At 58.0% G+C, this 24,263-nt stretch overlaps 2 protein-coding genes across 3 annotated transcripts in view; one reads left to right on the top strand and one right to left on the bottom strand.

The window, feature by feature from the left end:
- Positions 1 to 227: 227 nt before the first annotated feature.
- On the bottom strand, positions 228 to 4,730 carry LOC132655814 (WAS/WASL-interacting protein family member 1-like). Its single transcript, XM_060389281.1, has 2 exons — positions 1,247 to 4,730; positions 228 to 729 (listed from the first exon to the last, which is right to left on the bottom strand). Exon 1 carries the CDS (start codon positions 2,674 to 2,676, stop codon positions 1,819 to 1,821), a length of 858 nt encoding a protein of 285 aa, XP_060245264.1. The 5' UTR covers positions 2,677 to 4,730; the 3' UTR covers positions 228 to 729; positions 1,247 to 1,818.
- Adgrb1 (adhesion G protein-coupled receptor B1) overlaps positions 2,071 to 24,263 on the top strand; it is a 70,912-nt gene continuing 48,719 nt past the window's right edge. For both annotated transcript variants that reach the window (XM_060389280.1, XM_060389279.1), the window contains exons 1-3: positions 2,071 to 2,210; positions 14,182 to 15,189; positions 23,804 to 23,965. In XM_060389280.1, coding sequence (XP_060245263.1) covers positions 14,409 to 15,189; positions 23,804 to 23,965 — 943 coding nt within the window. In that variant the 5' untranslated portion in view covers positions 2,071 to 2,210; positions 14,182 to 14,408. The remainder of the gene's footprint in view (positions 2,211 to 14,181; positions 15,190 to 23,803; positions 23,966 to 24,263) is intronic.

Below are 24,263 nucleotides of genomic sequence, written 5' to 3'. Positions count from 1 at the left end.
AGGCCATTTCTCAAAAAGGCTGAGTGAATGTGGCACTGATGAGTAGGACGGACTGGGAAGGACCTTGCTGGACTTTAGTGTGGTGCAGCTATCGTTCCCTCAGGACACCCAATAAGTTGAGGCCTTGCAGGAGTAACTGGTGTGTAGAGAGACATGTTCAGTGCCTGGGCGCCTGCTTGGCTTGATGTAACCCCCCACCCCCCAGACACAGAGTGTCGACTGTGATATTGATGGAGGATGCTAATCAGAAGTTTTGGTGGGGGCTACAGGACAGCACTTGTGGGTGCTGACACCCGGGGGGGGGGGGAGAGTATTGACAGCGGTTTTGAGTTTGTATTGTTGTTGACAGTGGCCCCGAAGACAGATGCAAACAGCTGGAGCAGATGTGTTCGTGGGTAGCAAGGGTACCAGCGGCCTGCTCAAGTGCGGGAAGTAGTGGATCCTGTGGGGAAATGTCTTGGATTCAGGGTGGGTCCCAGGTTGCGAAACAGGAGCAGGGGGTTTGGGTGCAGAAGCACCCTGGTGGAGAAGGACACAAGGAAACCTCCCTGTGATCGGGGTTCCAGGACTCTTGTTGTCAGTCTAGAAGCAGGAGTGTCCAATCTTTTGATGTTGGGACGTGGCATTGTGGTCTACAGATGTGTCAGGCCGCATCCATTGCTATCCTGGGATGTACGGAGCTGGTGAGCGCAGGTTGAACAGGTCGGGCAGAGGGACCCCTTTGGGCACCTAGCAGAGGAAGAAGCAGAGATCTTATGATGGAAGACAAAACGGCCGAGGAGGCCCATCTCCACCCGTAGAAGGAAACTGGGCCGCATGGTCACTTTAAAACCCACCTTCTTTTGACTCTGTCCCTGGCAGGCTCCCTCTCCCTCCAGTGTCACAGGACAGGCAGTCCTCCCCTAGCCAAGCCTAGACCCACCAAACTCAACTGAAGCAGTCCAGTGCCCCACCCCTGTTCTTCCTGGAAGGGCCCCCATCCCTGCCTCTGACTCCATCTCTTTGCCCATCACTCATCCAACCCACCCACCGGCTCATCCACCTATGCATGCATCACCCTCCCATCTGCATGGCCCACCCATCTACGCAGCCCCCTCCCGGTGCCACCCACCAAATCCACTTTCCCCCAGGCCTGCTTACCCTCACTCGCCTTCACAATTCCACCCACCCTGACCCTAACGGCCACCTGTCCATGCACCCGCGGACGGCCTCTACCTACATTCACCTGCTTCCTCCACCCACACACCTCTAGGTCTGCGCACAGCCCTTAATTTCTCTTCTCCATCCATCCGTTTGTTGGTCCATCACCTGTCACCCAGATGCAGCCACTCCCCTGCTGCTGGAAGAGAGCACAGTCCCAACTCTTGGCTTTGCTGCTGCGTGGGGCAGGAGCCGGCTGTCTTAGGTGCGCGCGCTCCCGTGCGTCGCACCCCTTCTCCGTGATCCCGCTCCCCTCCCCCAACCCGCCCCCCGCTCGCGCTCCCCCTCTAATGTGTGATCTGGAAGCTCTATAAAGCCTGATGTAATCCGTAATGCAGTCTCTGGCTCCCGATTCGGGATCCAGTTTCAGAGAGCGAGAGATTGGGGAGCGCCGGCAGCCGGGCGGGGGAGCAGCTTGCCTCTCTCTCTCCTCCTCCTTCCCCGCGTCCTCCGCCTCCTCCTCCTCCTGCCCGCGCCGCCCCGCCCCCGGCTCCGCTCCGCTCCCCCCCACCCCCCAGGAAGGGAAAAAAGGCGAGAAGAGCCGGGCAGGCGAGAGGACCGGAGCGGCGGCGCGGCCGGAGAGGGAGCGGCGGGCGCAGGCGGCGGCGGCGGCGGCGGCTACGGCGGGCGGCGGGCGCGGCGTTGGCGGCGGCCCCGGTAGAGCGAGCTGAGCCGGCGAGCCGGCGGCACAGGCGTCTGCGCCGCGTCCTGGCCCGACTCCGGGCCCGCGCGCCCAGCAGAGCCCGCAGCCCGGGCATCCGGACCCTCCTGGCGCCCGGGGGGCTCGGCCAGGCAGGGGGTGGGGAGGAGCCTGAGAGCGCCCGCGGGTGCGCTCTTGGGAACGTCTCGGCGGGGCCCAGAGCCTGTCGGGGGCGGCAGCGACAGTAGCCTCAGCTCCGATCCATCCGGCGCGCGCGGCTCCGCCGCTGGCGACGCGCTGCGCTCCGGGGGCTTTGCAAGTCTCTGGATCGAGTCCTCGGGCACCCGCGGGGCCTCTGCTGCTGGGGAAGGTAAGAAGGGCTCCGGAGGGGGGGTGGGGGCGCGGCGAAAGGGGGCGTCTCGCGCTGGGAGGAGGGGTGGCCTCCCGGACTTCCCAACTTCGCCGTTTGGGGTTTCTTGGCTCCCAGGATGAGGCTCTCGGAGCTCCGGAGTTTGAACACCACCACCCCAGCTCCATTCCCCCAGCCCCCTTTCTCCTCCAGCGGCGGTAACGGAATCTGGCAGGTCCCTGCGCTCCCGCATTGGCCGGGCTGAGGAGGGGGCGCCCTGGAAGGTGGGAGAGGCTTCTTGGTGCTCCCCACCTCCCCCCTCATCCTCACCGGGCAGAGCCGGGCCAATCTGGCCGACTGAGCCGGGGAAGGGACCCCGTCCTCTATCCCCAGGGCAGACCCGGGGCGCGCTGGGGAAGGCGTTTCCGTGGTGCTCCCACACATAGAGGCTGGCAGGGGTCGAAGGGGGCCCCGCCTGGCTCCCCATGCCGGCCCGAGGAGGTTCACAGGGGACAACCCGATTCCCCTATTCCCCGATCTTACCCAGAGCCCGTTATATACATTATAGGGCCCGGCTGCATACCCCCCCCACATACACACCCCACGCACAGAGCTGGAGGCGGGCAGAGAAACCCCCAGACTTCCCCTCACGGCTCTCACCTACAGACCCGACAATGGCAGAGGAGACCCCCGGAGGCTTAGCTCCGAATTCGGGAGAAGGGCTATCCTCATGCCCCCACCATCACAACTGACACGCGCATACGCCCTAGCTGTTTCCTTCCCGGTGGTTCTTTTCTGTTGGGTTGGACAGGCAGCCGCAGACAGGCTGCCCTGAACTTTAGGTCGGCCCGCTGCCCTCTCTCCAACGGAGGCAGCGGGGCTGGGCGCTGAGCACTCCCGGTTGGGTCTCTTCTCCGCTGGGCAGAGGCCACCAGCCTCCGCCGCCGCTGCGCTCTTTCGGAGCTGCGTGCCGCTGCCTCGAGGAATGAGCGCGGCCCCCGCCTCCTCCCGAGAGTCTGAGGGCTCGGGATCCGGCCGGGAGCCCTTGCCCCCTGGTCCTCTAGGAAGCCTAAGCCGAGCAGAGAGCATCCCCGGCCCAGGGGAGGTGGGCGGCGGAACCGTGAATCCGCGGCGCAGCTCGGTGGCTTGAGGGCTGGTCAGAGGCTGCAGCTCTGTACTCGAGTCCCTCCGCCTGGCCGCGGTGGCTCCTGCTTGGTCACTCCCAGGGAACCCAGAGGGCTGCACCAGCCAGGCACCCTCTCGGGCCTGTTGGGCACCCTTAGCCTTTCCACTTTTATTTGGGGCTTCCAAGTTTCTCCGGAGAGCGCACGGACGGGGCTAGGACCAGACCGGCCCTAATCCCACTCCTTCTGCGCCCCTTCCCTCCCCCAAGTCCCCATCACGTTCCTCTCCCCCTGGGTCTCGGGCGGCAACTCCGAGGGAGTTGAAAGGCTTGAAGGCGCGTGGGTGGGCACGGGGCGCGCACTCCCGCCCCAGAGGAGCCGCTTGGCATACGTGTTGGGGAGGGGGTTGGGAGGTCTGTGAGTCTGCATCGTAGGGCCCAAGGAGACCCTCCGTGGCCCGCTCTCTAGCCATAAACACACGCCCCTCCTCGTGAGAGCTACTGCAGGGGCACAAAACAGCAGGCGGAGGCGTCGGGGGGCGGGGGGGGGGAGAGGCTGGGGTCCTTTTTCATTATCTGAGAGGCGGTATCCCGTATTTGGGATGGGAGAAAGCGCATGGAACATCTCCCAGAACCTTCAGCTTTCCCATTTCACACAGACCCTTGCAGCAGTGGCAGGCAGCAGCGAGGGAGGTCGAGGAGGTAGCTGCTCCCTGCTCGACCGAGGGTGGCCTGGAAACTCCGCTCTCTCGACGCCGCCGAGGTGCCTAAGCAAGGTCAAGCAGGCGGAAAAAAAAGGGGGGAGGGAGGGCAGGGGCTCCTGGGCGCGTCCCCACGCGCGCAGCTTCGGGGCCTCCGAAGGGGGCGTGGGTTGCCCGCCGAGGCAGTCCCGCGAGCCTGCCTGCCTGCTGGCTCTCAGTCCCGAGAAGTGGACACAGCGCGAGTTCGGGGATCCCGGGGCATCTCGCGCCTCACACGGGGCCCTACGCCCTCCCTCTCCCCTTGGCCGTGGCTGCCCCGGCACTGCCTTTCAGACTTGTTGCGCCTCAATCCGTGGGGGAAACTGGAAACCGGGGGGTAGCCTCACGGCCCAGGAGGCCGGGGCAGAGCCCCAAGGCCGAAGGATATTGCCAGGGCCCGCGGACGCGCGACGCGCCGGGAGCGCGAGCACGGAGTTTCGCTGCCTCGGATCTGAGAGAAGGACGCTCGTCCCTGCCTCGATCCCGCGCGGGGGCGGAGAGAAGGCGATTTTGTCGCCTTCGGCTTCATACCGCACTCCTATGGACCTTGAGCCGCAGAGGGGCCGCCGCCAAGTTGCCGAGCCCTCCAAAACCCTTCCTTTAGCTCATAGGCTCTTGGGCCTCGGTGGCTGAGACCGCGAAATGGGAACGCGCATTTATGTTCTTGGAACGTTTGTAGCCCCGAAACCCTCGCGCTTATCCGGAGATCCCGACGTTCCGGGTCCGCAGTATGCTGGGTCTGCGGCGTCCAGGCCGGCTGGGTTCCGAGGCGGCTCTGCGCCTGCGGACACAGCGGTTAGGCCAGGGAGCAGCGGGCCCCAGGCAGGGCCCGGCGAGCGGCAGGGACCTGGGCGGCTTCCCCTGGCGCCCTGGTCTCCTGGCTGCCCGCCTAGCCCAGTTCTGCCTCCTAGAGCGGGTCTGGGGACGCGGAGTCAGTCCCCAGGGGATGCCGCGGGCTCCAGGCCCAAGCGACCGGCGCCGGGCTGCGGTGGTGGAGGGCGGGAGGGCCCGGCGCGCTGTTGCAGAGGACCAAGAGAGGGCGCCCGCGCTGCGCTGCGCCGCGCCGCGCCGGCCCTGCCCGCCCCTTCCGTCTCCTCCGCCGCGGACCCGCGCTCCAGGCCCCATCTTGGGCAACCCCTAGCTGCCCTCTCTTGTCCCTTGGTTCCTGCAATGACGCATCTGGTATCTCAGACTGAGCCCGCCTCACTCTCTCCCAAACTCGCCTTGCCTGGGTGTGCAATGCACAAGGGTGACTGTGTGTTTGTGGGCACGTGTTCATACGTGCCAATGAGTGCACGTGCTTATGGGATAATCTGCAGGCTCCAAACATATGTGTGCAAGCATGCAGCCTTCCACATGTGTGCCTGGCCTCCCTATACATGGAAGGGGCTCTGGCACCCTCCATCCCCATGCAAGTCTGGACCTGAAGGGTTCTGCAAGCGCTACCATGCCTGAAAGTTCAGTCTCGTGGCCCTTATGCTGACTGGGGTACAGCTGCACCGAGGCACAGAGCTGTGAATTCTGGGTAAACATGGGTCCTGTGGGACCCTGTGCACAGCCCACATATAGACGAGGAAGTTTTGTACAGCAAACACTGGAGCGCCCATTATTACACACATCCTGGAAGTATTGGGTGGGCAAAGTCTGCCCCACCGAATGCCTGGATAAATGGGAATATGGGACAGGGGCCTGACGAAGTCCCAGGGCCTAGGTCAGCCCAGAGGTGCAGCTCCCCTAAGAGAGTCCCAGGAGGGCCAAAACTAAAGGGCCTCACAGCAGGAGGAAGGCAGTGATAAGATCAGAGAAAGATTAAGATGAGGAATAGCTGCTCAAAGTCCCTGGGAGAATGAATACAGGTATGAGGACTAGGTAGAAACTGGAGAGGAAGGTGAGGGACAGAACCCCAAAGCCATAAGGGCTTTGGCCTGTACTCCGGAAGCCAGGAGGCCTCTGAAGGCCTGTTAGAACTATTCACTTGAGCTGAGAGATGCTGGCTAACCCTTTGGGTAGTGGGTCTCAGGGGCACCAATCAGGAGACAAAATGTATGCTCTGTTATACGGATCTGCCGTACCACTGGCTACATGGCACAGGAGATCTAGGTAAATTTGTCACACAGGAAAGTACCCAGATGTGACCCAAGGGAGCCTATGTGCCAGCATGCAACAGACATACAAATATCCCACAGAGAGGCACCTAGAGGGCTCCCATGCCACTGCCCAAACCTTTGCCCCTGTGGGGTCACCCGGACTCATGTCAACGCGGGCGCACAGCAAGTGGAACAGATTTCGAATGTGCCTGTGTGTGTCCACCCAGGTACACAGGGGAGTGTGGGAATGTGCTACGGGCTTCGGGGGGACACTGGTAGTTGCGAAGGTCCATGTCGCCTGCTCCAAGACTATCCAAGCTGGGAAAGAGCTTGTCTCTAGCCTCCTGCACCCTCTTCCAGACAGGCTGTGGCTATTTCCACTCCGCAGTCCATATATATGCTCACCTCCTTGCCCCGTTCCCTCCCTTCTCACCGTCATCACCCGACATCAAATTGGTCTCTGGGGATCTTCTCACCCAGCCCATAAGCCCTACCATCTCATGGCCACGCACAAGTGCCCATCATCGACCCACACCATCACCCCTTAGGCCCCTCCCCCAGGATGGTCTGAGGCCCCTAACTTGCCTATCACCTAGCTTCCCTCACGGGAGGTCTATGGGTCCATGCTAGGTCAAGAGTACTGTGGGTCCCCTCATCCTTGCCCCTACAGGGCCTGCAGCTACCTTTTCTTCCTTGAAGCCATCCTCTGCCTGGGCTCTTCTTATGTCCCAACCCTGCCTCTCAGTTCCCTAGAATCTACCTGGCTGAGTCAGAATGTCACTTGTCCCTGGAAAGAACAGTGGGTTAAGAAGATTGGCAGTTGAAGGCTGTTCTTGAAGGCAGTGACAGTCTGTGTGTGTGTGTGTGTGTGTGTGTGTGAGTATCACACAGTTCTGAGTATGTGGGTACACCTACGGTATATATGAGGATGTGTATATGAATATTTAATGGACAGTGTGTGCTTGCTTCCTGAGTTGTAAGTGTGTGAGCCTGCTCATGTGAGTGTGTTGTGTGTGCAGTGTACATGTGGTTTTGTGAGCATGCAGTGTGCATGCACGCACCTTTATATGCAAGTCCAAGTTGTGCAAACACAGTGTGCTGAACAGTACATGGGTGAATGGCCAGTGTGCGGGTTCAAGGAGCACGGATGTGCACAAGTCTGTGGCATGTTGGGGCGGGCTGTGACCATGGAGGTCCGTGTGCTGTGGTCACAGGATTCTGCTGCTAGGACCACCAGCATGGTGACTGGGCTGCCTGGGGTTTGGGGTCTCAGGCTAGGCGGCAGGAGCAAGTGGAAGACAGACAGGGCCAGGCTCAGGGAGCCATCTCCCCAGCAATGAAGCCATATTCTTTCCCACTCAGATCCTGAAACACTTAGTGAGTTCCCAGAGGCCCATGCCACCAAGCCTGGTCTTCCAACCTGTATGCCCATGCCCTGGCAATCTCACTTTGACCAACCCCCATCCACCCACCATGGCAGGACGGTCGCTGGTCCTGCCATGTCACAGTGCCAACAACCATGCTGAGGTCTCCGGTGTGTGACTTCGGGCCTACTATGGGTTCAGGGGCATAAAAAAAAAAAAAAAAATCAGAGCACGGATGTCAGTGGGTAGGCCTGGAACTTTGTGCCCTTCACTCAGTATCCCCTCATCCAACCTTTCCAGGTCAGCCACAAGAGTCTGGGCTGTCCTCACATGGCCTGGGGAATCCCAAGGCCACACCTTGGGGGGCCTTCCTCTATCTTTCTATCATTCCACCTGTCCTTCAGTTAAATGTCCCCAGAAGAGGTCAGCTCCCCAGAAGAGGTCAGCACGGGCATACACATCCTGGATGCTTGCTCAGTGCTTAGCTGCCCATCTGCAGCCTTGCCCTGTCTTCCTCAGCCTTGCCCTCCCAAGCAAGCTACTCCTAGTTGCCCTTGGTAGTGACTGGGGTGGGCCCTACTCCCCAGGCCACGGCCTTCCCCTAGATCCCCATCTGAGCACTGGCTTAAGGTGAGTCCTGTTGCAGCTGGAGAGGAACGGCCACTTAGGAGACTTGCCAAAGGTCCTGTCTCAGGAGCACCCTCCCCTGTTTCCTCCACCTAGCACCCGAGATCTGCTAGCAGGAGCCCTGCCTGCCTGCCATGGCCTCAGATCTGCCCCGCATCTCTTGAGCCTCAGCCATAGGAAGGAGACATGGTATGGGCACAGGCCAAGGGAGTGGGGCATGGGGAGTGGCTTTATTGCCAGGTGAGCTGGCATGATGACTACTAGAGAGGAAGGAGTGCAATGATGCAGGGGCCAAGGAACAATGGTCAGTGGGGTGGGATGGGGAAAGGCCTGACAGTCTCTTTCTTCCCAATGACTTGGAGCTATTACTCAGCTCCCCTGTGGTGGAGGTGACTGTTGTGCTGCCCTCTCTGGGTGGTCTAAGCCAAGGCAGATAATGCGCTGGCGTAGAGAAGAGCTGGGCACAGGCATAGCACCCCTCGACACTGCCCAAGTAGCCCCACGTTCTGTCTGATCTTGCATCCTGACAGTTCGGCATGGTTCCGAGCCACACCCACTGAGTGGCTCCTGTGTCATGGAGAGCAGTGGCTTGCTGGATCTGGGTGTGCTGAGTCTGAGGAACTGGTGGCTCCTACTTCTGTCTTAGGGTCTTCTGTCTCTGGTGGGACTGATGCATGCGCCACCCCGCCTCTCTGCTATGGGTGGAGCTTCAAAGGGCCTCACCGGCCCAGGCCACACCAGGCTGGTTGAGCCTGAGGCCATGGCTGGAGAGCAAGCCACGTGGGCTCTCCCTCTTTATCTTTGTCCCCCTGGAAGGCCTTTCACAGGTTCTTGGCCCCCTCTGGCCCTGAGTCCTGAGGGCTTTACACACATCAGAGGCCCCACTAGGACCCCAGAGGCACATGGTAGGCCCACCTCTGCAACTGGTGACTGAGGCTTGGGAGCCCCACAGGAGCGGGGGTAGGGAGGGCACTGTAAGCCAAGAGGACACCCCCTCCTCCTAGTCTCCTGGGCAGTCCTCAGTGCCCAGGGCGCCTGCCCCTCCCCCATTGCAGCCTCTTCTAGGACACAGGCAAGCACTGTTTGGATGCCGCAGGACTACAGAGTGGCTTTTGTGGCTGGTGTCTAGGATGCCATGGGCAGCCTGGGGTGGGGAGGGGACACCAGGCCCAGGCCCCTCGTTGATCTGTTGATATGGGCTAGCGCAGGGCCTTGAGAAGAGATGGACACGCTAAGGCTCGAGAAGGCCCTCTGACAGCACCCCATCCATAACCCTGGAACATGATGTGGAGACCAAGTGACTGGGCCTGATGGCTCTGTGTGAGTGTGTGTTGTTTGAGTTTACACTGGAGTGGTTGCTTCCCAGGCGGGGGTGGATCTAGGCAGGAATCTCTGGTCTTTGGGTATGGCCTGGAGCAGTTAGCTGCCTCCCCCAGTGCGCCAAAGATTTGGAATCTAGGGCCAGGTGCTATGCTTATTCTTGCCTGCAGGTGGCACTTAGGGAGCCAAGTCACCCGTTCCCCTTTATCCTGATTCCTGCTCTTCACCAACTGAGGCATCCTTGAATTCCATCAGTGGGACCTCCCATTGACACCCTAAAACCACCTCCAACCCCCACAGGCTTCTCTGGGGACCCCTATAAGATGCCTTATCCTTAGACACTGGCCAGCCTTCTTCGTAAAACAATGGCGGGTGGACACGAGGAAGAGCTTCCTGGAAGTAGAACAATTGGGCCTTGGGAAAGGTTGCTGAGGATTTGGAACAAATTGGACACTTGCCCTGGGAACCAGAGTGGGTAGAAGGCATATATACTTCCCAGTGTTACTCAGACCTGGAGATGGGTACTCTTTGTCAGAGAGGTGGCCTGTGATTCATGAGGCAAAGACAGTCATTCCTTTTCCCGGAGAGTGGGCCAATGACAGCCTTATATTAAGTCAGGAACATTTAACCTGAGGCTCCCTCAACACTTGGGATAGGAGACACGAACCATCTCTAGCCTGTCTTAAAGCCTGTAGGCTCTAAAATTGTGTGGGTGCCCACGACAGGCCAGGCTGCAGCTTTTGGGGTTTCTGGCAAATGCTTGGATCATCTCTGGGGGAATGAGTCTGGCGAGCTCCTACAAGAGCTGCCAGGCATTCACCAGGGAAGTACAGAGAGTGGCCTTGGGGGTGGGGGTGTAACCTAGGGAGCCTGGTCCAGCACTGAGGAACCCAGGAACCCTCTCAAGGAGCAACCTATATGCTAGCTGTGGCAGAGGAGAGAGACACAGGCTCCGTAGGGCAGAGGATCTCTGTGCATGCTACAGTGGCTGCAGGGCCACTTCCTCTGGGAGGACATATGACTCAGCTGTCCTCTTTCCCTAGCTCCTGGCCACCAACACTCTCTGAACCTTGCAGCCCAGGTGAGTCCTCTGTTCTCCCAGCCTGACTGGTTCAGCTCCCTCCGGACAGCCTAGTGGGTGTAGCCCTGAGGCTGCTCTTCAGCACTCACATACATGCACACGTGTGTGTGTGTGTGTGTGTGTGTGTGTGTGTGTGTGTGTGTGGACAGGGCTTACACAGACACATGTAGATGTAGTCACAAAAAGGACACATGACTGCTTTACCTCTTCATCTCAGTGAGGACCACCAGCTGCCTTCCTGTGATGCTCTGTCTCTACTCATAAAGGTCCCCACCACCACCACTGTGTCCCCTGAAGCCACAGACGCCTCTAATGAAGATCAGATGAAGCCTGAGTCACACCTTGCTCCCAGAACTCCACTTGGGCTCTGTCCTCCAACACGTCAACTATAGGTGACCTATCCCCTACCAGCAGGAAGCCAATCCCTGTCGTGTCCCACACAGCGTTCTCTACTAGAGAGCTTGCTTGGGCTGAGAAGGACAGGTGGGAGGAGCCGGGCAGGTGGGTGCAGAGGCCTCTGCTGAAGGGGACAGGCTGGAGTGTAGGCGGAGACCCAGCATGCTGACACCCTGACTTCTTCCTATACCTGCCTTGTGACAGAGGAGAGCCAGGTCACACTCTGGCTCTCTCCTGTGTTGGCTGTGATGCCTTTGGGTCAGCCGTGCCTTTTCCAAAGCCGAGGGTGAGGCAAGCTCACGCGTAAGAGGCTTTAGAGTAATGGTTCTCAACCTGTGGGTCGTGACTCCCTTGGGGAAATCACATATCAGCCGTTTACGTTACGATTCATAACAGTAGCAAGAATTACGGTTATAAGCTATCGATGAAATAATCTTACGGCTGGGGGTAGCCACAACATGAGGAACTGTAGTAAAGGGTTGCAGCATCAGGAAGGCTGAAAACCACTGCTTTCGAGTATGCCGAGGCATCTGGAAGAGGCCTGAGCCTCAGCACCTCCTTCCCTTGGTGTCCTTGTGCCTCCCTACAGAAGTGTTAGGGACCCTGTTTGAGGACCCCATAGTGGCGCTTGTTGAAGGCCTGGAGGGGGGGTGTCCAGGGGTTGCCTGAGAGGACACTGGGCACTCTTCTTGCCTGCTCCTTCTCCCATCTCTCTCACTATGACCTCCTACATCCTTAACAGCCAGTCCAGAAATGTTCCGCCTCAGTCCTTTACCTTAATTGGCTCTGGCCCTGGGCCCTTCTTCCTGCCTCCTCCGTGGCCTCTTATGTCCCCCAGCCTGCAGGTGAGTCCCTGGATGTCTGGTGGACCATTTAAGGGACAGTTCTGTGGCTACAGTTCCACTGGCCTCCATAGACACCTCCCGCCCCTGGAACAGACATTGGGAACCTATGTCCCTGGCCAGTACTCAAGAGGTAATTGGCCATCCTACAGGAGTTGATCAGCGCCCAAGAATCTGGCCAGCAGGGACACTGGGAGGCCCTGTGCTCAGCTAGTGCCCTGAGGTCCTGGGACGGTGGAAAGTAATGGCAAGGAAAGGGTCCTCTGTGGGCCTTATCCGCCATCTGTGAAGTGGGCCCCTTGGGCTCACTGCTGAAATGACAGAGTATCGGCATAGGGCAATGTGTACCATGCACTGTCCTTCAAGAACTCAGATGAGCTTGCCTGTGTTTCTCACCAAGCTGACCCTTAGAGGCCAGTGCCACAGTCCACACGGCTCTATGGACACCATTGATACCCCTGCTCTATCTGGCTAGGTTGGGAGTGAAGCATACACTCCAGGTCATGCCCGTGCCAGTGGCTTGGGGGTGAGTGCTTGTGTCTGACCTCGGATCTGGAGGTGGGGGCTCCAGAGCCAATGCCCTCCTGTGAGGAGAGAGCCCGGGAGCCAGTGGTCCTACCAAGCTTTGTAGGCACCTCGGTAAAAGGCAATGGATTTGTGGATGATCTCAGCAATGAGTTGTGTCTCACAAGATGGCCTGGGCTTCTCATGGGTGCCATGAGTCCAGCTGGGCAGAGTAAGGGCGGCTAGCCTGGGGTGGAGTAGCGTTGGCATGGGAGGTTGTACCAGGCTGGGCTGGATGTTTCCTCCAGACCTTACCCGTGTCACCCTAGGCCTGGAGCTGACTTTTGCTTTTCATAGGGGGAGATTATGCCCCTGGGTAGGGCTCTTCTAGGGACTGGTATCAGTCTAGGAACAACAGAGTAAGGGGCAGACTGTGGGTCTCAGACCATGGCTTCTCTGGTTCCATAAGAGGGAGGGTGGTCGAGGAGGCTCTGTGAGGTCACATCAAAGATCACCCCAAAGTGGTTTACCCCTCAGAGCTGGCAGGAGGTAGGAGACATGGAGAAGCCTGCCTGGGGATGCCAGGGTTAGAAGCTAATGATGCAGATTTGGACTTTTTAAAAGAGCATGATGGGGCTAGTGTGTGTGTGTGTGTGTGTGTGTGTGTGTGTGTGCGTGTGTGTGTGTGTGTGTGTGCTTTGATCCTCCTTCTGGGAGCAGTTGGGGCCTTGCCCATTCTATAGAGGCACAAAAACTGAGGCTTTGGGAGGACTGTCCAGCTTCAGATTTCTTGGCTTCCATCAGCTCAGAAACCTCCACCCAGGCTGGGGCTGGGCCTAGTGGCTGCTGCCTGCCCAAGAGGCAGTCCAGGAAGGACGCCAGGATGGAATGCAGAGCTGTGGCTGACCTTGAATCACTGGTCAGTTGGGCCCAGGCTGCAGGACATGGAGAGTTCCTGGGGTGGGGACAGGCTGCCAGGATCAGGGGAATCAGCAGAGCCAAAACGTCTGCACCTAGAGGCTGAGGGGGCAAGGAAGGAGGGGTTTGGCTGTGACCTTCCTTCTTTCCCTACTGGCTTGTCTGGGGGACACTGATGTCTCCAACCAGTAAGTGGGTGGCCCACAGCATGGTGGCACGAGGAATCACCTTATGCACTCCAGCAGACAGATGGAAGGCATTTCCCAGAGGCACTATCTCACGCTCACTGCAGGTTTTGGGTTGTGTGTTCTTACCCACTTCCTGTGACCTTGAGGAAGCCTACATATTCTCTGTCTCAGCTTCCTCATCGTGAAATGTAGGGTAACTGTATAGCCGCACAGAGCTAGAGGCAGGTAGGAGAGTGAGGAAGGGAATCCCCAGCTGGAGTGCGTGGGGCGGGGACTGTTGTGATGGGATGAATCAGGTAACGGGTGCTGTCAGAGCAACACCTTGTCTGAGGCCCTTTGCCTCCAGGGCTGCACCGTACCTCCTTCTATGGCAGTCTTTACTCCTCCAGATTTATGGAAAAGTATGGGGTCTGTTGGGAGCCCTGGCTGATGCCACGGTGACCTGTCTTTCTTCTCTCTTGCCTGCTTCCATGCCTGTCTGATTGGCTGCTTTTCAGGAAGGAGAAAGGCCATGGAGAGAAGGAAGAGTGGGTCTGAGAGAGCCAGGCTTCCGCTTCCGGGGGTCCAGAGGATGTGAACAGATCCAGAGCCCATGATTAACCAAGCGTGACAGGAAGAGTAGCTATCCTCCTCACTCAGGAAGAGAAAGGTGGAGGACCCCTGGGTGGACACAGAGGAGCAGGTAGACAGTGCAAGTACCTGGGAGTCCTACCAGAGGCACTTATTGCCCAAAGCCTCATGCCTCACTAGCCCTACTGAGTTCCTGCCTCTTTAAGCCCTGAGACCATGCTTTTTCTTTCAGCTACCACTGGAGGCTTCAGGCAAACACCAGGATCCCGGACTTTAGGAGCCATCGCTGCTCTCACTGTCTCCTGAAACACTGCCCTACCCCCACCTTGCCTTCACCCAGCCCCTGCCTCTGGCCCACTGCCCTGGACGGCCCTGCCTGCTGCCGGACCCTGGCATGTCAAGGCCTGGCCTGCACTTGCCTGCCCAGCCCGCGGAACCCCAGCGGCCCCGCGAGCTAGGATGAGGGGCCAGGCTGCTGCCCCGGGCCCCGTCTGGATCCTTGCTCCACTCCTGCTGCTACTATTGCTACTGGGGCGCCGGGCACGTGCTGCATCTGGGGCAGACATAGGGCCTGTGACAGAGCAGTGCACCACATTGGTGCAGGGCAAGTTCTTCGGCTACTTCTCAGCGGCTGCTGTGTTTCCAGCCAACGCCTCACGCTGCTCTTGGACCCTCCGCAACCCCGACCCTCGCCGTTACACGCTCTACATGAAGGTGGCCAAGGCGCCCTCGCCCTGCAGTGGCCCTGGCCGTGTCCGTACCTACCAGTTCGACTCTTTCCTGGAGTCCACGCGCACCTACCTGGGCGTGGAGAGCTTTGACGAAGTTCTGCGGCTCTGCGATCCCTCTGCGCCCCTGGCCTTCCTGCAGGCCAGCAAGCAGTTTCTACAGATGCAGCGCCAGCAGCCACCCCAAGATGGCCTCGGTCCCCAGGGTGAATCCCCCAGCTCCGCTGACGACTTCTCTGTGGAGTACTTGGTGGTGGGCAATCGCAACCCCAGCCATGCGGCCTGTCAGATGCTGTGCCGCTGGCTGGATGCCTGTCTGGCCGGCAGCCAAAGCTCACACCCCTGTGGCATCATGCAGACTCCCTGCGCCTGCCTGGGCGGAGATGCTGGAGACCCTGCTTCCAGCCCCTTGGTCCCCCGTGGGGATGTCTGCTTGAGGGACGGCGTAGCAGGTGGCCCTGAGAACTGCCTCACCAGCCTGACCCAGGACCGGGGTGGGCACAGCTCGGCAGGTGAGTGGCAGAAAGGGGGACCCCACAGTGTTGCAACAGAGGGAGCGAGGGCGTGAGGGGAAAGTGCAGCCCTCAAGGCTGCCCAGGCTCGCTCTTGTCATCTGGGTTGAGAGAGCATGTGTGGAATTCAAGTTCACCAATGGCTCTTCATTTCCAGGATAGCCTGGTCCTCGCAGGGTGGCACGTGAGTGGACGGGGGAACAAAGGATCGGTAGCCATTTTCCTCAATCCACCTCCACAGTGGGAGGACACTACTTGTCTTCAACAATGACATTTGCAACCATCCCTGGGCTGCAGTGCCTGGTGTCTAGGGACTAAAGTGGAGGGTGGAGAATGGGAGAGTACATAGAGTATTGGTAGGGCTGTTGCCAGGAGGTGAGGTTTGGGCGTTCAGTGTAGCATGTCTACAGCAGCTGCCACTGAGGTATAAGTAATGAGAGCAGGGACAAAAATGCCAACTTGTTCCAGTGGCCACAGGAAGGAGGAAGATGCACCACCCAACAATCTGTAGCCCTCACAGGCAGGATCGGAGTGTCAAGGACACCCAGAAGCCCAGGATTGAGGGAATCAAGGCTAGAGAGGTCCCATGGACTGGAGACCTGAGGACAGTGGCCCTGGAGGGAAGATGGCAAGGTCCAGGCCTGATGGGGATAGGTGGGGTTGATGGAGCTATCTTTATGTATCTTTATGAGTGTCCGGCCTGTAATGGGAGGTGGGCCCTGCCTGCTGTGACCTGGGGGAAAGAAGAGACAGGGGTGCCCAAGATTTGATCTGGAGACCTGAGCTGAGTCCACATAAGGGGATATGGGGCACAAGAAGTCAAGTCTGTTCCTTGCCTGGTGTGCAGGGCCAAGGTGAGGCTTGGCTGAGGACTTGATGCCAAGGAGGGCCAGAGGGATGGTGAAGCCGTTAGGGCATCCAGGAGCCTTAGCATTTCTGAGACCGTGAAGCCATACAGTCTGAAAAAAAAAAAAAAAAAAACAACTCCCAACCCCGAGCACATTTCTGGTCAAGACCCTGTGGCAGATTCCCAGGTCAGGACCTCTGCAAAACTGAGGCTGAGCTGACCTCTCCAGGGTCCTCAGAGGAAATTCTGCACGCGTCGTTGTGATGGGAAGAAAGGTGGAGGACCGGCCTTCCTGCTGGGTAGCCTGGATGTCATTGTGACCTTGACAAGGGCAGGTTTCATTGTGTGGCGGGAATGGGAGTGGGCCCATGGGGAACCCTGGAAGAACGGAGTGCTCACTGGAAGACTAGAGACATGGGGTGGCGAAGACACAGGACGACAGGGCCCGTTGTCACAGGCCGATCTGGCCATGTGCCCTGCTCGGCCACTCCCCATCATTTAACTGTGTGAGCCTTGGTTCCTGCATCTGCAACAATGCTTCTCAGGGTTGCACCATCGCCTCGGTTTTATTTGTTTCTGGCTGGGGCCACATCATACCCCCTGGGCAGGAGCCTGTCCTCAGTGGCATATTGGGGCAGCTACTGTGCCAGAGAGCTGCTGAATGCTGCTCCAAATCCCTTGGCATAGCTGTCTGCAGCAAAGGCCTCTAAGGCTGACACGATAGATGCTGGGGCCACCAAATAGAGGTGCTTGTGTGCTGTGGGGCTGGAGGAAGCATGTAGCTGCATCTATTTCCTCAGGAATGACTATGTGAGCACCTTGCTGCAGGAGCTGTGAAGGGGCCAGGCTTCTCTGTGGAGCGTTTATGTGACCTTGAGAACAGAAGGACTTTGGGAGGGCTCAGTGCAAAGCAGGGATGTACCCGAGCTCCTCACAGGAACCAGGATGGGGAGGTGGCCGATGTTGGCCTGGTCAGGGTGCAGTGGGAAGGAGGAAGGATGAGGAGAGCCTTTGGTGCAGCTGACGGACTCTGGATGAAAGGGTGTGGGTGTGAATGCAGAAGAGCAGGCCTGCCCCCCAGAATCCTGTCAGGAATGAGGACGTCCATGTGGGACAGAGGAAGCAGGACTGCAAGATGCAGCCTGAGGACGATTCTGAGGTCAGAGTGGAACCTGAGGCTGAGATGTGCGTGAAACAGGTCATGCGGTATGTGAGCACAGCTCTGGTGCTATGGGCCCAGGCTGGAGCAGTGGCCCTGGAGCCTTGGGCCTGAGCCTGGCTCACCTGTGTTTCTAGGCCAGCCCCTCAGTTCTCATCTCTGGAGGCCTGAGAAGGCCTTCTTCTGTCTCTGGGAGGATAAGAAGTAGCGTGACGCAGCCAATGATGGAGAATCAGTGTTTTTGTTTATTGCTAGGCAGACTCCTGGGGCCCAGGAGCAGAGGCAAGGGCTGTCTATGGATTGAGCTTGGGCAGTTTGAGGTGTGTGTATGGATTCTGACACAAGTGGTACTCAGAGGCAAGTGGGGGGGGGGGTTGTGCGTGTGAGTGTACATGCATGAATTATACACACGCATGTAGAGGTACAGTGCACTGTTTGTGTACACACATGCTCGTTTATGCATATCTGTATGATGGCTGCACCCATGTATGTGTCCATATGTAGACTGAGTTTTGCACATATGTGTTCATGCAATCATGTGTGGACATGAATGACACATGAAACCTAATGGGTCCACTGATTGGATTATTATGTTTGCAATGTTTTTGCAGATGTGTGTGCCCTCTCATGCATGTATGTATCGGCTTTATGTGAGCCCATACTTGTTTATTGCTAGGCAGACTCCTATGTATGCATGGGCTCATGGGCACTCGTGGCACATCATGTTCATGCTTGAACACATGCAAAAAAACTGTGTGTACACGTGTGAACACATTGTGACTGTATGTGTGTCAGTGGGTGTGTGTAGACATGCGCGGTACATGTGTACCATGCACTGAACATGTGAATACCTGTTTATCCAGGGAGGGAGGGGCTCCGTCCATTTGACTTGCCTAGGCTGCTGGTCTGTTGGAAGACTGGGCCCCAGGATACGAGGCAGGGGGTGCATTCTTGTGGGTAGGGCCGGCCACGGCCACTCAGCTCAGGTCGGGTGCCTGTGTCCAGAAGACTCTGCCACTTCCTGGCCACGGGAGGGGAAGGAGCCGAACAGTGACAGCAACGTGTGACAGCAACGTCTGGTCACTGAGTGCCGACTTGGTTCTGGAAGTCACCGATGATGAGTCCCCATTCACGTGGCCATGAGTCAGGCCCCAGAGCAGAGACTGTCCCTGCCTTGCTCAGACCTTCACAGGGGCTCTGCCTCCCCAAGACGCCCTCCTTAGGCCCTCGATAGGCTCTTCCCTGGAGTCCTGCTTATGTGTGCCCTGCCCAGAGAGGCACTTGACCTCTCTCTGCCTTCCCTGACAAGTCTTACTTTCAAGCATGTCACACAGTTCTTCCGGTGGGCCTCTGACCGTCGGTTAAGATGTGAGCACCGAAGATGATGGGCATCTGCCCTGATCACCGATGCTTCCTTACTGTGAAGGACAGGTCCAGGCCCAAAGTGGGCACTCAGTACATGCTCGTGAAATCAGGCCCAGAGATGTCAAGGTGGGCCGTGCCACACAGTGTGTGAGGGATGGACCGACAGCAGAGCAGGTGGCATCACGTGTACTGAGCTCTACTTTGGGTGGCGGCGGTGGCTAAGGACACAAGTTGGGCAACCCTTCGGCAGACTGTGCCAGGATTTGCAGCGGATGCCCTGCTCTTTTGCCCAGGGCCTTTGGCCTCACTGTCTCCTGGGAGCAGGCAAGCTTGGGCGCCCATGCCCTCCTAAGACAAGCTGAGTTGGGGAGTCAGTAGGCGTCCCACTGACTGTGTGGCCTATTTTCAGCCCCGCCCCCCCAACAAGGCTTGTCCAAATGCCACACGGCAGTGGCACACGTTGGATTCCAGGCCAGGACACCTGTCCCCGATGCCTGCTCTCTGAGGCTGCCAAGCCCTGGCACCCACCCTTTCCTTGCACAATCTCCAATTCTCTGTCTCTCTGTTTCCTCCTCCGTCTCTCCTGTCTCTGCCTCTGGTGAGATAGATCATTCTTCTCAAGGGTTGCTTTAAATATTCATGTTTTAATTAAAGAATATTATTGCAGAAATGACATGTAAGATAATGAAAAAGCAAGATTCTGGGGTTGGGGGCCCATGAGTTCCTGTGAGTGTGCGAACCTGTGAGTGTGTCTCTGAGTGTTCCTGTGTGTCTTTGTGTGTCATCATGAGCGTGCTGCCGTGAGTGTACTGTGGGTGGGTCCCTGTGTGTGTGGCCCATGAACCCTTGTATGTCCCTGTGAGCTTGTCCCTGTGAGTTCCTGTGTGTCCTGTGTGTGAGTCCATGTGTGTGTCCCTGTGAGTGTACCCTGTGTGAGTCCTTGTGTGAGTACTGTGTGTGAGTCCCTGAGTGTGAGTTCCTGTGAGTGTGTCCCTGTGAGTCTCTGTGAGTTTCTGAGTCCCTGTGTGTGAGTCCTTGTGAGTGTGTGCTTGTGGGTGTGTCCTGCGTGCAAGTTCCTGTGGGTGTGTCCTTGTGAGTCCCTGTGAATTCGTCTCTGTGTGCTCCTGTGAGTGTGAGTCCCACTGAGCCTCTGAAATGTCCTCACGAGTCCTTGTGAGTGTGTACCAGTAAGTCCCTGTGAGTGTGTGCCTGTGTGAGCCACTATCAGTGTGTTCTTGTGTGTCCTTGTTACTATGTTTTGTGGCTATGTCCCGTGAGTCCTTGGGTATCCCTGTGACTATGTCTCTGTGTCCCCCCATGTGCTCCCATGAGTATGTCCGTGTGTTTCCCTGTGAGTATTCTTGAATGTGTAACCCTGTGGCTGAGTCCCTGTGAGTGTGTTCCTGTGAGGGCTGCTGTGGGTGTGTATTCCAGCACACACATGCATCCCTGTATATATGTAAATGTGCTGAATGTGTCTGTGTGCACACGCCTGAGGTGGCGGGCTGGGCTGAGTTTCCATGTCAGGGTGTTTACACATACATTAGCCTGGGGGTCCTGGAGTGCTTGGAAACTGTTGCACTTGCTTGATTTGCTCACTGGTGAGAGCCTGTAGGTATGGTTTGGGCTGGAGCGGGGTTGTGAGGTGATGAGGGTAATAGAGAGCCACATGGTCAGCCATGGAGAGTCTGGTGCCATCTTGGCAGTGTGTGTATTTATGTGCGCACATTTATTTTAGAGAACAGGATTCAGTGCACATCACAAGCAACGCCCCTAGAATGAACGAACAGCACAGGGCCCTGTGGAGATGCTGGGTGTGGGTACCGTCATCCGGCGGGAAATTCCCATGTGCCCTAGCTTTTACCGTGTCACCTGCCTCAGCTTTGTGCCAGAGCTCCACCTGCTCAGCCGGTGGCGAGAAGTCCTCATGACCTGAACTTGGGTCATGCGCCCCGAGACGATGGGAGGAGGCTGAGCAGCCTCTGCCACCCACTCTGGCGACAGAGGACAGAGGCCGCTTGTCTAAGGTCTCCGGCGTAGACCAGACGTTTGGGGCCTTTAACTAGGACACCTTCTCGGGACACGGAATACCCGGCAGCAAGAATTTCCTACAGATGTGGCTTGCTTGCTCTTCCAGTGCCTTGTTGTCACGCCACCGTCCTCCCCCCACCCCACCCACCCTGAGAACTGGGGTTGGGACAGTACTCATTTGTAGAAAAGGCCTGAGGCCTAAAAGGAGGTTGTGTGGCTGTGGGACCATGGACAGTGGACAGTGGACTTGGCCTCTCAGTCTATCCTGGGATCTGAGTGCCCTTCACTGCCAGCCCTGACCGTGGCTGGCAGCCTGCAGCTGGCTGAGTCAGGATCTTGTGGGTGGAGGACTGTGTGGACAGGTTCCTCCAGCAGCCCCTGCTCTGCCCTTAGTGTCTCCCTTGTTCCTGGTCCAGGAGCTCCAGACCCAGCTGTCTAAGCACTTCGTGACAGTCCTGATCCAGCTAGGTCCCTGGGTAGGCAGGGGTCTTGCTAGCCTCCAGAGTGGGGACTGTCGCTGGACCTGATGATGTGAGAGTCTGGAGAGCTGAGTGGCAATGTGCAGGAACTATCCGCTGCCCAACCTGCTGGAGTAGGGCTCCCTCTGCTGGGAGAAAGCGGAAGTGCATGGTTGCTCTCCTCCTCCAAAGGGGATCCCAGGAACTGCGGAGAGACTGGCTGGGGGAGGGGGAGTCTCCTTCCTTCCCCGTTTCAGCCCACTTGGGGTTCAGGATCAGGGGAACCCACCACCCTCAAACCAGGGTATTAGGGTTGGAAGAGTACCAACGCCTCCTCACTGCGTACCCTCCCTCCTGGGTGGCCGGCCTGCCTGGCCGATAATTGGCTCTATTCATGCCTGTAATGAGATGGAAATGAGGCCGCCAGACAGAGGAAGCATTGAGTGAGGAAGAATGACAGCTTCTTTCCGGGGCCTGAAGGGGCAGCCCACCCCTGAGCCCTGCCTGCTCCTCCGCTGCCCCCTCGTGCCCACCCAACCCTGACGCACCTCTGTGTCCCCTGGTGCCCTTCACTCTGGCCCCAGGACTTCTTCCTTCGTAATGCTCTCTCTGGCATGGATGCTTGCAGTCTGGGCAAACATTTATCATGTCAGCTGTGTGTGAGGACACACATTAAAAATGAAAATGATAATAAAAACAGCAGTTACCGTTTTTCTGAACATTCATTAGCGGAAGGAGTGTGGCCAACGCTAGAGAATCAGTCTGTGGCTGAGATCAGGGCCCAGTATGTAATGGAGAATCAGGGATCCTATGCCTAGGAACCAAGGTCTACGATAAGGATGAGGGACAAGTGTTACCAGGGAGAGATATTGGTCTGCGACGAGTATGAGGAATCAGTATATGTCTCGGATCAGGGCTTAGTATACAACCAAAATCAGGACTCCTGTATGACTAGGGTTAGGAATCTGTGTGTGGCCTGGCTCAGTGGGACTAGAGTATCAGGGCTGGACCAGAGGAGGGCATCCATCCTCAGACACAGGGTCCCCTCTCCCCCAGCTTCTGATATGCCCCACCTCTTCTCTCCCCCCCTCCCACATCCTCACCACCTGGGTCACCAAGGTAACCAGCCCCGAAATAGTGGGTGTTTTGGCAGCTGAGGCCTAACCTGGGTCTATCCTGAAAGGCTGTGTGCTGCAGTAGTTGCCATGGGAACTGAGTGGCATCCTCCGATTAGCCCAGCTTGGACACCCTCTCTCCCACCCACTGCCAGTTTTCACATCACTCGGGCTTCCTTGTGGGGGCTGGGTTGGAGCAGTGAGGGGGGGGGGTGGCACGGGCAGGATACAGAACCCTGACCCCACCCTAGGCCTGCCTCCAAGACTCCTGGCTCCTTTGTCTGGAATCAAGAGATGGGGCTGGTTGTGGCAGGTGAGACTCCTGAGGGCAGAAAGCTGGACGGTTGGTCCCAGCAGGTGGCCTTCCTGGGGCTGGTGGGTGGGGCAGAGATCTGGAATCAGACTTGATTCAGGACCTGGAGTCTGACCTGGTTGAGAGCTGCTTTTGCTTGTCCTGGGTTACAGCATGTGACCGGCAGCCTCAGAGCAGCCACCTGGGCCCGTTCTGTGAACAGCTGCTGTCCTGTCCTACCTAGTATGCGTGTGGGGCTGTGCCGGAGACTCTCTGCCTTCTGCTTTCAACTTTGTCTTGTTGTGGGTATCACTGCTTACCTTCTCCGGTACCCTTGTTGTGCCCTTGCCCCCCACGCCCAGGGCCCTCCTGGTGAAGGTGGAGATGGTATTGAGACAGCATCCTCTGTGCTTAGAGCTATTGCTCAGATCTTGCAACCCCGACTCTCTAGCTTGGCACTTCAGCAGAGGTGGGGTTTGGGGGCTCTGCAACAGGTATGGAGCATGGGAGACGGCCCTTCCCATCCTACCCACCTCAAAAGAGAGAGAGAGCTCTCGCCAGAGGGCCAGTCGCTCCCTGGGATCCCAGCGCCCCCTGCTGGTCAAGATGAGCACACGCAAGGGGAGAAGGGCTGTCTCTGGCTGTGATCCCTTCGAGAGCCCTGGAAGTTGGCTCTCTGAGGCCAAGGAGATGGTCCATGGGGCCACTAGGTGGGACTGCTCACAGCCGCTCACACACTGGGACCTACCATCTCTAAGTTCTCAGCTCAGGAGATGGGGCCTCTGCCCACCACCACTCAGGCCTGGTGTAGCTCTGAGTAGCCTGGACTCATTTATCCTGGCCTTACGCAGTTGGTGGGCCCATCTGTAGTTTGAGCTACTAGTTATGAGGGTGGCTCTTCCCTACCCCGCCTTGGTAGTGGAGATGTGCAGGCCTTGGCAATGACCTCGCCTGTACAGGAATGCCAGGAAACAATCTCAGGGCTTTGAGGGACCATGGCGAGGCTGTATCCAGGTATTTCTGAATGGCGGCCCACACTGGTCACCAGGCCTCACACTATGAGGCAGCATGGGGAGAGCAGGAGGTTTACTCAGCAAGTCAGCCTGGGGCCACAGAGTGTACTTGTCCCAGACCTACTTAGGACCTCCTGACTCAGGGCTGATGCCAGCTCTCTAGAGGGAGTCTCCATGGCCTTCCCCTACCTTGCTGTCCAGCCCCATTCGCCCCCCCCCCCTCTCTAGGGCTGGCTCCTGCTTACTCTTTAAAAGCTCATAGCTACTTCTTCCGGCCTCCACTGGATACCAAAGATGGCAGGACCCTGAGCCTCACTCACTCTTGTTCCCCCAGGTGGCTGGAAGCTGTGGTCCTTGTGGGGTGAATGTACGCGGGACTGCGGGGGAGGCTTGCAAACTCGAACCCGCACCTGCTTGCCCACCCTCGGCGTGGAGGGCGGAGGCTGTGAGGGCGTTCTGGAAGAAGGACGTCTGTGCAACCGAAAGGCTTGTGGCCGTAAGTGGGCGGGGCAAGGGTGGAGCTAAAGTGGTGGGTGGGACCAAGCAAGGGAGGAGTCAGGGTCTGAAAGGGGCAGGGTAGGGCTTCGATAGGAAGAAGGTTTTGAGGAGATGAACTTGGTTGGGGACATGGCTGCTAAGAGGTGGAGCCGTGAAAGCCCTGCCCGGTCCAGACTAGGTAGGACCCAGGAGGAGGCAGGGTACCTGAAGCTAGATGTGGGTTGGGATTGTTCAAGCTGCCTACAAGCAAGCTGCAGCCAAGCCAGCCAGCGCCAGCAGGATGGGCCTCCGGGATG

Source organism: Meriones unguiculatus, chromosome 8, assembly GCF_030254825.1.
Source record: "Meriones unguiculatus strain TT.TT164.6M chromosome 8, Bangor_MerUng_6.1, whole genome shotgun sequence".
Classification (NCBI taxonomy): domain Eukaryota; kingdom Metazoa; phylum Chordata; class Mammalia; order Rodentia; family Muridae; genus Meriones; species Meriones unguiculatus.
This window is presented reverse-complemented; position numbering and strand designations above follow the sequence as displayed.